At 31.0% G+C, this 12,597-nt stretch overlaps 2 protein-coding genes across 3 annotated transcripts in view; both read left to right on the forward strand.

Moving 5' to 3' along the window:
• LOC132759112 (sorting nexin-14-like) overlaps positions 1–3,950 on the forward strand; it is a 21,336-nt gene extending 17,386 nt beyond the window's left edge. The window contains exons 6-8 of one of the 2 annotated variants that reach the window (XM_060750835.1): positions 463–527; positions 1,028–1,119; positions 1,486–3,950. In XM_060750835.1, coding sequence (XP_060606818.1) covers positions 463–527; positions 1,028–1,119; positions 1,486–1,545 — 217 coding nt within the window. In that variant the 3' untranslated portion in view covers positions 1,546–3,950. The remainder of the gene's footprint in view (positions 1–462; positions 528–1,027; positions 1,120–1,485) is intronic. The other variant, XM_060750834.1, reaches the window with a different exon arrangement.
• The window catches only part of LOC132759111 (sorting nexin-14-like), a 15,430-nt gene extending 3,838 nt beyond the window's left edge, over positions 1–11,592 (forward strand). The window contains exons 2-10 of the mRNA XM_060750833.1: positions 4,957–4,997; positions 5,777–5,847; positions 6,167–6,221; positions 6,564–6,684; positions 6,955–7,119; positions 7,581–7,611; positions 8,183–8,247; positions 8,736–8,827; positions 9,193–11,592. Coding sequence (XP_060606816.1) covers positions 6,576–6,684; positions 6,955–7,119; positions 7,581–7,611; positions 8,183–8,247; positions 8,736–8,827; positions 9,193–9,252 — 522 coding nt within the window. The 5' untranslated portion in view covers positions 4,957–4,997; positions 5,777–5,847; positions 6,167–6,221; positions 6,564–6,575 and the 3' untranslated portion in view covers positions 9,253–11,592. The remainder of the gene's footprint in view (positions 1–4,956; positions 4,998–5,776; positions 5,848–6,166; positions 6,222–6,563; positions 6,685–6,954; positions 7,120–7,580; positions 7,612–8,182; positions 8,248–8,735; positions 8,828–9,192) is intronic.
• Positions 11,593–12,597: the final 1,005 nt, after the last annotated feature.

The raw sequence follows: 12,597 nt of genomic DNA on the forward strand, positions 1-12,597 counted from the left end.
CAGACCATGCTAAAATGAAAAATAACTTTATTTTGAAGGAGCGTTACTGCTAGCACCGATCCTTTTTGTTTGGACTTATTATTAGAAGCTTTATTTTCAACATGTTACGTAAATTATAGATTCTGATTACTGACCTAACTAGTACCGTATGAAACACCCAAAACAACACATCAAATGGTAATGTCATTGAGCTGCACTAAATTGCCATTAAAATCCTATTAAAATTAACTTAATCAGTTGTCTTTTTTTGTCAACAAATAAATTTGTTAACCAGATTTTAAAATATGGCAACTAGAGTTTGAGGGAAAATTAAACAAAGAATAAACAAGAAGTTGAAAAAATACACACCGAAACGCAAACACACCATCAAAGTCACTTACTAGAAAAAAAAGTATATTTCTAAGCTAAAAATGAAAATGATATTTTTGATGATAATGGAATATACAATATTTGTATATTTAGGACAGACGATGATAAAAGAAAACGTTTCCAAGAAGTGACGACTGGCTGCCTGAACTTCCTGCCAAGTATGTAACAACGTTACAACTACTTAAGTTTTAAATAAGTCTTCTTATGTTAAATGATATCTGAATTGACGGTGAGAGACAAACGACCAATAGGCTCAAATGTCAAAGTTCAATGATTACGGAGAAACTTTCGCATTGCCTTGCATTCCCGCAGGGTTGAGATAGCGTTCTCTAGATTACTCAAGACAACTAAATTACAAACTTCAAAATAGAATTGTCTTACTGATTTTATGTAAAATGAGTTATTATAACAGATGAAGAAATTTTTTTTTGAAATTTCATAGCATGGTGAACGTATCATAGTCATGCAATCTTATTATTTTTGTAACATGGTCATTGTAAGTGTGGAATTGTTCATGTTTTTATCTTTCTTATTTCAAGAAAAGAATTTCGTACTCACCCTTGCATTGGTGTTTGTGTTTAGGTAGTTTTGGAAGTAATCTGTTCGTAATTTTTGGTGCTCTTGTTGCAAACTTTCATATTTATATTTTTCATTACAGAACCAGCGGTATGGGTGATAGGTGAGACTCCACATAGAGAGGGAACTTTAATGATTCTACATGCTTTACAACAACCTAAACTTAACAAACAGGTATATACAGGGCAAACACTTACCTGTACAATATTTGATATTCGTAACTGTGTAATTACATTTAAAGTTGTTATCTGCATTTGGGATTAAAAAGCTTACGAATTTGATTAATATCAATTAAGATTTGTTTATTGATTGTCTGTAATTCATTTAACTAATACATGTGCATATAATATCATATATTTAACTGGACATTTATTAGCTTAAACTTAAGTTTAGTTTATTCTGCAACTTTCTAAAATCATGACCAATGAAGACATATTTTGCATGTTATATCATGCATTAAAAAGATCATTACTTTAACTATTGTATAAAAATTATTTGTTTAAGAATACGTGAGTGTATTGTTACATTTTATTATTTCAGCTCAGTTACGTGTTCCTAGATATATTCATCACAGAATTGTTTCCAGAGTTAAAGCAGTGATCAACTTGAGTGAATACATGAAATCATCAGCAAGAAAATTTTATATATAGAACAATAATGTTTTGCTTAACTCAATATTTATATTGTTCTGTTTGTGAGATCTAATTTTAAGGTTACAGTCAAAATTTGAAAGTGGGAACGGACAATGATTCATAATGTACATATCATTCCTATTTGCCCGTATGTGCTTAAATCCAGTCTGCTGAAACCTAAAATGATAAACATTTGCCACCAGTATAAGGCTAGACCAACCTTCTCATTCTTGAAGACTAACTAGCATCTATACTAATGACAGACTAACTTTTAATATTCACTTTTGTATCTCAAAATTGAGAATGGACAGTTTTCAAAGTGTAATGTAAGAAATTTAGCAGGTTAAAGGTTAACTAGCCTCCGAGTCTGAGTGGTGAATGGCTACCTAACATCGATCCTCTACTCATTGAGGGCAATTTCCTTGCTAAAACTGTTTGAATCAGTATTATATCAGAGGTTTATCACAATTTTGTTATAACTTGTATATGTTATGTCAAATGATGTAATGTTGTCATTTATATGTAGTGGATGTTTGTCTGTTTGGGTAGATTATAGATCCACTGTAATGATCAACTGAGTTGTTTGAAGGAATAGAAAGAAGTGTCTGTTTTGTTCAGTAAACAAATTACTAGCAGCTTAAATAATGTTTGTGTCATTGAGTGATTTTTATTTAATTCATGTAAAACTACTTAGATATAGTAATAATGACGTGCAATATATCTTTACATGCCTACTGTGATAAATTATGTATTGAAATGAAATATTGTAATTTGATTGACTTGGATTCCTATCTTAGACACAATTAGAGAAAAATTACATTAGTTTAGAAATGGTATTGTCACTGATCTGCTATTTATCGCTCTTGACCACAGTGGTTTTGAATACTGATATATTTTGACAAGCGCATAGCGTCGAAAGGTTGTAAAAGGCCATAGGTTTTGTATAAGCGTAACGAATACCTAAAAGTTAAATTACTATATCGCTGGTACAGTTAGTTTAACTTTAAAGACTTAATTATGTAAATCACTTCAAAAGAATTTTTAAGGTGTTTGACAAATGTTTGATTGTTTTCCTCTTACATTAAAATTAATTTCATTCTATCGATGAAATATGTTCAATCTTTATTCCACTATAACGTATTCATGAAGATTTCATTTTTAATGGTTACATATAGAACAAAAATTGAAAAAGATATTGATATTTTTTTATCAAAGGACTATTTGTGTTAAACTTTTACGATTGTTTTTAAAGAACTTAACATTATTCCAAAACTTGAACAATATCTCTGAACAAGAGATTTTTCACTATATTATTTGTTACACTTCATTGATGAATTGATGATTAACTGTTCATTTTAGCTCGACTTGGGAGACCTATTGTTTTCGCTCCGGCATCAGCAACGTGCTTAATTAAAGATTTTGTGTGCTAGTTTGTAACTTGTGCAAGTTTGTTACTCGAAAAATACATAAGAGAATTGGCTGAAACTTTAGACACTTACTTAAGAGCTTATTATGTGGTCATAGCTATAACATGGACTTTGACAGAATTATTGTCCTTTTGAAGAATAAAAATCACATTATCCAGACTCTTGTTTTATCGCCAGGCACTGAGAATAGTAGAGCACTCGGTCATCAGACAACTCTTGTTACTTTAAAATATGTGGAAATTTTATGAGCTAAAACTTCTAGCTATAATGATTGCTACGGCAGCATTGTAATCTGTGTTATTGTCTTTATCGCCGTGTCTTATGTTGCCCATTATTCAAACATCTCAACATGAAACTTATAATACTTGCTCATCATCATATGTGCAGTTGTTAGACACGGGGAAAAGTCTAAAAGCTATATAATTGGAGTTATGTCCATTTTGAACTTTGATTTTTCGCAAAATTCTTCTTCAGTTGAATGATTTTAAAGTATGAAATTTGTCAATAAGAAAATTGATTGCTTGTTTAATTTAACAAGGTTCATTTGTTTGACAAGGGTCATTAATTTGAAAGCTAATTTTTGTTTAGGTAATGTCCTTTCGTAGCATAGAAGTTTTGTCAAATTGCTAATTAAGCTAAATGATTCCAAAACTGATCATTATAACAATGCACAATTGTAAAAACTAAGTGCATTATCCTTAGTTCAATATTTGAGTAAGACTAGAGGCATTCAGGCAATATTTTTAAGAGTTATGTCCCTTTTTAACTTAAAAATATGGCTATTGATTATCATCGCGTAAACACCGCATCGTGTTACAAGAATGCGATTTATATTTATAAAAAAAATGTCAATAGATTTTTCTTTTAAGTTAAATGTTCACTGTGTTATTGATGAAATAAAACTCAAATAAATGTGTAATATTAATGTTTTGTTGTTATTAATTTGAAATCAGTCTGTATCCAATGTTTCCAAGATGGTTTTATCTTTTCTTCAACGTGTATCCTTGTGATCCTTTTTAAATACATGTATGTTGGTGATATGATATATGGGGGACATAACCACCATTGATCAATATAGCAATCAGCTTACACTTCTCATGATATCAAACTCATGCTGGTTTCATTCTCCTGTATATTTGATTAGCAACATATAGAATACACAGAAAAATAAGCCCGTAAGATTATATAGTTTATCAGTAGGAGAGCTCAACCGGAACAAACATTACATTATGATTAAACCTTTCATGCTATATGTGTTTTTGTCAATTTTTATTGCAAACTAATAAACAGGAGAGTAGCCAGCCGACAAATATGAATCGTGTGCGTATAACAGTTTCAAATATGCCTTTTTTATTTTACGTGTTTTGTCAGATTAGGAAAAAATATGCTAAAATATGTTAATTATTAAATATTTGTTTATGTGTAAATTTGTTTGAAAAGGGGCCAGATGTATGTTGGTAACTCATTTTTTTGTGTTTTGATATAAAATCCTCCAACCTTTAATTAACTGCTTCAAAGCTGGAGAATTAAGTATTAGTGTTACTAAGTGTTGAAATCTAAATGCTAAATTCTACCACTGTGAAGATACCTCTTATAGGCGGTCAGTGAAATCATTTATTTCACTTCGGGTCCTGAAATTGGGAACCCCACTTAATCAAAATGTTATACATACAATGTACATACATCATGCATACATGCATACATTAATATCAGATACAGTCAATATGGATAACATTTTTGTAGACAAAGGATAGAAAGATCAGCTGGAACTGATAGCCTACGCTGACTCTTTCGTGGTCCTGGACTCAAACAGAGCACGAGCTTGGGCATAGAAACTCAAATCACGGTCTTCCCGCGGTAACATGTGCTCAAGACTGTGTTATGTGGACTTTGGATCCTCGACCTCAGGGTCAGTGAAATATTAGGTCTTGTATAAATATTTATCTTTGCAGGTCGTGCAATAAAATCTGGTGCAAGAAAACTTGTTAAAGAGGTAAGTTTGAAACTATTATGTGCAAATGATTGGTAAGGACTTTGTAATATAATATGAATTTGGATTTATGGCTTTATCAGCAGAAGATAAATTAGGGTAAAATTTGTTTCATTTCAGCTATTGAAAAAAGGGCGTCCGTGGCTTTATGGCTTCTAACCACTTGCCCTTCATTGCTGTGGGTTCGAATCGGAACTTTAATTTTTTAATGTGAAGAAGTTATGCAGCTAGCATATAGAACGTCGGGGTAACAGTTACTTCAGTAATCAAAAATAATGCACAGAATGGCACAATATGACTCCAACAATAAAGCCTGAAAAACGTATGCCACAGCTTTCATGTAAACAGACGTTTTCATGTTAAAATATAGACAGAGTTAAAACCCTTTATAGGTTTCACATGCTCTAAGAATACGATTACTGAAAGAGTTTTAGCCGAAACAGGGATTTGGTGGAATATAGGCTTTGACAGTCTTGTTTTTTTTATAATTCATCCTTGAATCTGTTTTTATTTGTTTTTTAAAAAGGGAAATAACAGCTATCAAAACTTTAGCACAGATGCATTAAACCCCTTTTCTTTGTTTCTACCCTCTGCATTTGTAGAATATACAAAAGTTTCTTTGGTGTAATTTATATTTTATATATGCCATATATCTGATATCAAAGGGACCCTTGTATGATATATGTTGTCTTTGTGCTGACACTATTCGTTGGAAGAATCTAATTGCAATGAATTTTATTTCGTGATGTTTTAGCTTGACAATTAATTACATATTTTTATAGAAAGGACAGCACCTTGAGACATTTCTGTGTGGATTTGAGAGAAGTACAGAGCCTCCAAACCCTCGACCTGGGTAATAATTTCGTCATTTCATTTTATTGTTTTCAATACAGATTTGTGTTTATTCAATTAAATCCTTTATGCTGTTTTCAATTCAGATTTTTTTCATCCCATATTATGTAATCTAACTGATCTTGATCCTTTTGGATACTTACTTTTGTGATTTTTGGTATCAAAGTTCTTTTAATTTACGATCTTATGTGCGGTTTAAGTTTAAAAGCTGGAGTTAATTTTTAGAATTTAGCATGATAGTCATCAGACACATCTGAAAATCAACCACAAAAATTCATCAAGTAAATAATAAGTATTTTTTTTGTCTTGTTTACATTCAGGAAACAAGAAAGGAGAGATTCCGGAGCATCATTATTGTCAAATTCGAGTCTTAAGGTGAGATTTTCTTTACTTATATTTTCTTTCGTGTCCAATGTATCCGCAAGTATGTTCACCAGTCTTGTCACATTATTCAAATGCTTAATTATAAACTGAACTGTCATTGTGAACTGCCTCTGGTCTCGATTTATTTCTGATGTGAAACAGGAAATAAAAAATGTGTTTTTGATTATTTTATGCGAGGAAGCTTGTCAGCTAAGAAGCTTTCCAGCTAACTTTCGGAAAGTTGAGTGTCCGATTTTTGCTGAACTTGTACAAATCTTGGTCTTTAGCTTAGACCTCTAAAGCTAGAAAGTTACTGTATAACTTTTTCAGTTAGATTATGTAATTTTTTTTCAGTTATGCCAGACAATGTTTGAGAACAACGCTAATGGTATAGATAGGCGTGACCATGTGGACGGTGACTTGTTGGTAGAAAAATCAGAGGTGGAAGGAATTTATGATTCCTTGATTTATATAGGTACATGTTTTAAGAGTTTTACTTGAATTTTTAAACCATATTTTGCTTTTGTTAAATTAAAGTTTGAATTTTGAAAATCAAATGTATATTTTCTTTTAAATCCCTTCAGTGTTAAGCTGTTTCTATCAAGGTACATGTAGGTAAAGTGGGGTCTTCCTTCACAGGTAAAAGTAAAAATTAACTAAGCATCAAAAATTGTAAACTAATTGTGACATTTTCCAACCATTTGAACTAACATTTTGTCTTTAAGAGAGTTTACTTACATTTCAGCAAGGTATGTTTATAGAGTTCCGGACTGGTGCCATCATTTGTTGTACACTGCACGTATGTTTGTGAAACAAACTTTAGAAGCATATTTAGACTGGTACACTGACTATAAAGTTCACATGGTCACACGGGAACACAGGCTGGTCTCCCTAATTCACCTACTTAGAGGTAATCAGATTACTATCTATTGTTTTGCAACTCAAAACACGAAAATGATGTTAGAGCGGCAGTCTTGACAAAGTGTTGATGTTCATTACTTTGTTTCGTTTGCCCCACAATCCAGTCGGAGATTTTTATTACTTGCATGTCAGAAAGCTACCTGGAATTTTATCCAAACTCTATCATTCATTCTTTTTATATGCCTGCATGTTGCACAAATGACAAGCTATGGTTTACCTCCATCAATGAATTTGGAAAGTTACCAATTAACCCTTTAATGTCAAAGCGATTCTGAATCTTACTCCTTTATGATTTGAGAAACCTAATTTTGTATAAAACATTATATGAAAATTTTGTGAATACACAAAGACCTTTTACAAATACAATATCCTCAATTTCAAAACTTTCGTCATATGAATAAACAAACAAAAAGCAATATTCTGATTTGCTCTTTTACTTATTATTTTCAGATGTGCTTTTCTTCGACAATGACCCACCGAGGTAAAGAGACTTTGTTGATGTTACTTTATAATAGAAGATTATCGGGTTTTAAATGAGTTATCTTGTGCATAAATACTGTGTTTGGTGACTTTCTTTCCCCATGAAGTGCAGGCAAGACCAGACCATGCTAAAATGAAAAATAACTTTATTTTGAAGGAGCGTTACTGCTAGCACCGATCGTTTTTGTTTGGACTTATTATTAGAAGCTTTATTTTCAACATGTTACGTAAATTATAGATTCTGATTACTGACCTAACTAGTATGAAACACCCAAAAACAACACATCAAATGGTAATGTTATTGAGCTGCACTAAATTGCCATTTTTATCCTATTAAAATTAACTTAATCAGTTGTATTTTTTTTCAACAAATGAATTTGTTAACCAGATTTTTTAAGTATGGCAACTAGAGTTTGGGTGAAAATTAAACAAAAAAAAAATAAGCAAGAAGTTACACACCAAAACGCAAACACACCATCAAAGTCACTAACTAGAAAAAAAGTAAATTTCTAAGCTAAAAATGAAAATGATATTTATGATGATAATGAAATATACAATATTTGTATATTTAGGACAGACGATGATAAAAGAAAACGTTTCCAAGAAGTGACGACTGGTTGCCTAAACTTCCTGCCAAGTATGTAACAACGTTACAACTACTTAAGTTTTAAATAAGTCTTCTTATGTTAAATGATATCTGAATTGACGGTGAGAGACAAACGACCAATAGGCTCAAATGTCAAAGTTCAATGATTACGGAGAAACTTTCGCATTGCCTTGCCTTCCCCCAGGGTTGAGATAGCGTTCTCTAGATTACCCGAGACAACTAAATTACAAACTTCAAAATAGAATTGTCTTATTGATTTTATGTAAAATGAGTTATTATAACAGATGAAGAAAACTTTCATAGCATCGTTAACGTATCATAATCATGCAATCTTATTATTTTTGTAACATGGACATTGTAAGTGTGGAATTGTTCATGTTTTTATCTTTCTTATTTCAAGAAAAGGATTTCGTACTAACCCTTGCATTAGTGTTTGTATTTAGGTAGTTTAGGAAGTAATCTGTTCGTAATTTTTTGTGCTCTTGTTGCAAACTTTCATATTTATATTTTTATTACAGAACCAGCGGTATGGGTGATAGGTGAGACTCCACATAGAGAGGGAACTTTAATGATTCTACATGCTTTACAACAACCTAAACTTAACAAACAGGTACATACAGGGCAAACACTTGCCTGTACAATATTTGATATTCGTAACTGTGTAATTACATTTAAAGTTGTTATCTGCATTTGGGATTAAAAAGCTTACGAATTAGATTAATATCAATTAAGATTTGTTCATTGATTGTCTGTAATTCATTTAAATAATACATGAGCATATAATATCATATATTTAACTGGACATCTATTAGCTTAAACTTAAGTTTAGTTTATTCTGCAACTTTCTAAAATTATGACAAATGAAGACATATTTGCATGTTATATCATGCATTAAAAAGATCATTACTTTAACTATTGTATAAAAATTGTTTGTTTAAGAATACATGAGTGTATTGTTACATTTTATTATTTCAGCTCAGTTACGTGTTCCTAGATATATTCATCACAGAATTGTTTCCAGAGTTAAAGCAGTGATCAACTTGAGTGAATACATGAAATCATCAGCAAGAAATCGTTATATATAGAGCAATAATGTTTTGCTTAACTCAATATTTATATTGTTCTGTTTGTGAGATCTAATTTTAAGGTTACAGTCAAAATTTGAAAGTGGGAACGGGCAATGATTCATAATGTACATATCATTCCTATTTACCCGTATGTGCTTAAATCCATAGTCTGCTGAAACCTAAAATGATAAACATTTGCCACCAATATAAGGCTAGACCAACCTTCTCATTTTTGAAGACTAACTAGCATCTATATTAATATCATACTAACTTTCAATATTCACTTTTGTATCTCAAAATTGAGAATGGACAGTTGTCAAAGTGTAATGTAAGAAATTTAGCAGGTTAAAGGTTAACTAGCCTCCGAGTCTGAGTGGTGAATGGCTACCTAACATCGATCCTCTACTCATTGAGGGCAATTTCCTTGCTAAAACTGTTTAAACCAGTATTATATCAGAGGTTTATCACAATTTTGTTATAACTTGTATATGTTATGTCAAATGACTAAATTAATGTTGTCATTTATATGTAGTGGATGTTTGTCTGTTTGGGTACATTGTAGATCCACTGTAATGATCAACTGAGTTGTTTGAAGGAATAGAAAGAAGTGTCTGTTTTGTTCAGTAAACAAATTACTAGCAGCTTAAATATTGTTTGTGTCATTGAGTGATTTTTTTATTTAATTCATGTAATACTACTTAGATATAGTAATAATGACGTGCAATATATCTTTACAGGCCTACTGTGATAAATTATGTATTGAAATGAAATATTGTAATTTGATTGACTTGGATTCCTATCTTAGACACAATAAGAGAAAAATTACATTAGTTTAGAAATGGTATTGTCACTGATCTGCTATTTATCGCTCTTGACCACAGTGGTTTTGAATACTGATATATTTTTACAAGTGCATAGCGTCGAAAGGTTGTAAAATGCCATAGGTTTTGTTTAAGGGTAACGAATACCTAAAAGTTAAATTACTATATCGCTAGTACAGTTAGTTACACTTTAAAGACATAATTATGTAAACCACTTCAAAAGAATTTTTAAGGTGTTTGATTGTTTTCCTCTTACATTAAAATCTTTATTCCACTATAACGTATTCATGAAGATTTCATTTTTAATGGTTACATATAGAACAGAAATTGAAAAAAAATATTGATATTTTTTTTATCAAAGGACTATTTGTGTAAACTTTTACGATTATTTTAAAAGAACTTAACATTATTCCAAAACATAAACAATATCTCTGAACAAGAGATTTTTCACAATATTATTTGTTACCCTTCATATATGAATTGATGATTAACTGTTCATTTTAGCTCGACTTGGGAGACCTATTGTTTTCGCTCCGCCATCAGCAACGTGCTTAATTAAAGATTTTGTGTGCTAGTTTGTAACTTGTGCAAGTTTGTTACTCGAAAAATACACAAGAGAATTGGCTGAAAATTTAGACACTTACTTGGGAGCTTATTATGTGGTCACTATCTATACAAAACCCATAGCTATAACATTGACTTTGACAGAATTATTGTCCTTTTGAAAAATTCACATTATCCAGACTCTTGCTTTATCGCCAGGCACTGAGAATAGTAGAACACTCGGTCATCAGACAACTCTTGTTACTTTAAATTATCTTGAAATTTTATAAGCTAAAACTTCTTGCTATTATGATTGCTGCGGCGTCATTGTAATCTGTGTAATTGTCTTTATCACCGTGTCTAATGTTGCCCATTATTCAAACATCTCAACATAAAACTTGGAATACTTGCTCATCATGATAAGGTACAGTCGTTAGACAAGGAGAAGAGTCTAAAAGCTATATATTTGTCTCTTTTGAACTTTCAATTTTTGGAAATTTCTTCTTCATGTCAATGAATTTATAATTGTGAAATTTATTAATATGTTCATAATAACAAGGTTTATTTGCCAGCCAAGGGTATCATTCGTAAAGCTATTTTTTGTTTAGATAATGTCCCTTCTTAGCATAGAAGTTGTGTCAAATTGCTTATTATGCTAAATGTTCCAAAACTTAAAATCTGCTCCCTCATTTTTACAATGTACAATTGTAAAACTAGGTTCATTATCGTAAAATCAATATTTTAGTAAGTCTAGAGGTATTTATCATTAAGGCACTATTTTTATGAATCATGTCCATTTTTAACTAAAATATGAATAAAATTGGATTTTGAAAATTATTGCGATTCTTGTTACAAGAATGCGATTGATATTTATAAAAACAATTTGAAAGTATTTGTGTATTAAGTTTAATGTTCACTGTGTTATTTATGAAAAGAAAACTCAAATAAATGTGCAATATTTATGTCTTGTTGTTTTTAATTAGAAATGACACTGAAACCATGGTTTCCAAGATGGTTTTATTTTTTCTTCAACGCATATCCATCTGACCTGTTGGAATATCCTACTTGATTTAGAAAATACAATGTAGTTTGATTTAAATATGTTTGAAAATGATGAGTGCAACATTCAGGTCTCCAGTTCAAATGTCAAAGTCAAACCTGTATGTCAAAATCACAATATGATCTTAACCAAAAAGTACATCAATATGTATGTCCTGTCAATTACTCTGTAATTTTTGGATTTGTTAAAAAAATAATTTTGCATGTGTGTTGGACATGATAGCATCGTGTCACATGAAAGAATCAAATATTTAGTCAATGTCACGTTTGTATGTCCCAAATCAAAAAATTGATTTGTATAGTTTGGTTTGTCTGTTAAATTATTTCGTTATTTATGAATGGTTTTGAAAAAATAAGCACATTTCGCTGATGTGTCACACAAACAAGGTTAAGGCTTGTTGCTGCAAAGCTTGAATTAAACGGAAAATTTTCATTAAAATGAGATTTTGTTCTAGTTTAGTAGAAAATCGAATCATTTATGGATGCATTATAGGATAACTTTGCATACAAATTGCTGTTTTAGATGACAAGTCACATGCAAAAAGTCATGTATCCAGCTCAAAGGTCAAGGTCATATTTATACATCACAAATCATTATTGTAAAAGAATGGTCGTGTTTTGTGCACAACGTCCTTATTCATTGATTGATTTTGAAAATATCATCTATAAATATGCTGATTATTAAGATGACACGTTATCTCAGTGACGGTTATGTCCAGTCATCAATTCTGTCATTCATTGATGGATTTTGAAATATTAAGGCATAGCATTGAGGTACATCAAGAAGATTTACCATGGGCAAATCTAAGACCAACATCAAGAAAGGTAAAGGTTATACTGGGATGTCAAATATAGTACATTGATGGTTGTACCTTGTCACATCTTTGTCA

The sequence above is a fragment of the Ruditapes philippinarum genome, unplaced genomic scaffold, assembly GCF_026571515.1.
Source record: "Ruditapes philippinarum isolate M1 unplaced genomic scaffold, ASM2657151v2 ctg5637_1_1_1_1, whole genome shotgun sequence".
In the NCBI taxonomy this organism is placed as follows: domain Eukaryota; kingdom Metazoa; phylum Mollusca; class Bivalvia; order Venerida; family Veneridae; genus Ruditapes; species Ruditapes philippinarum.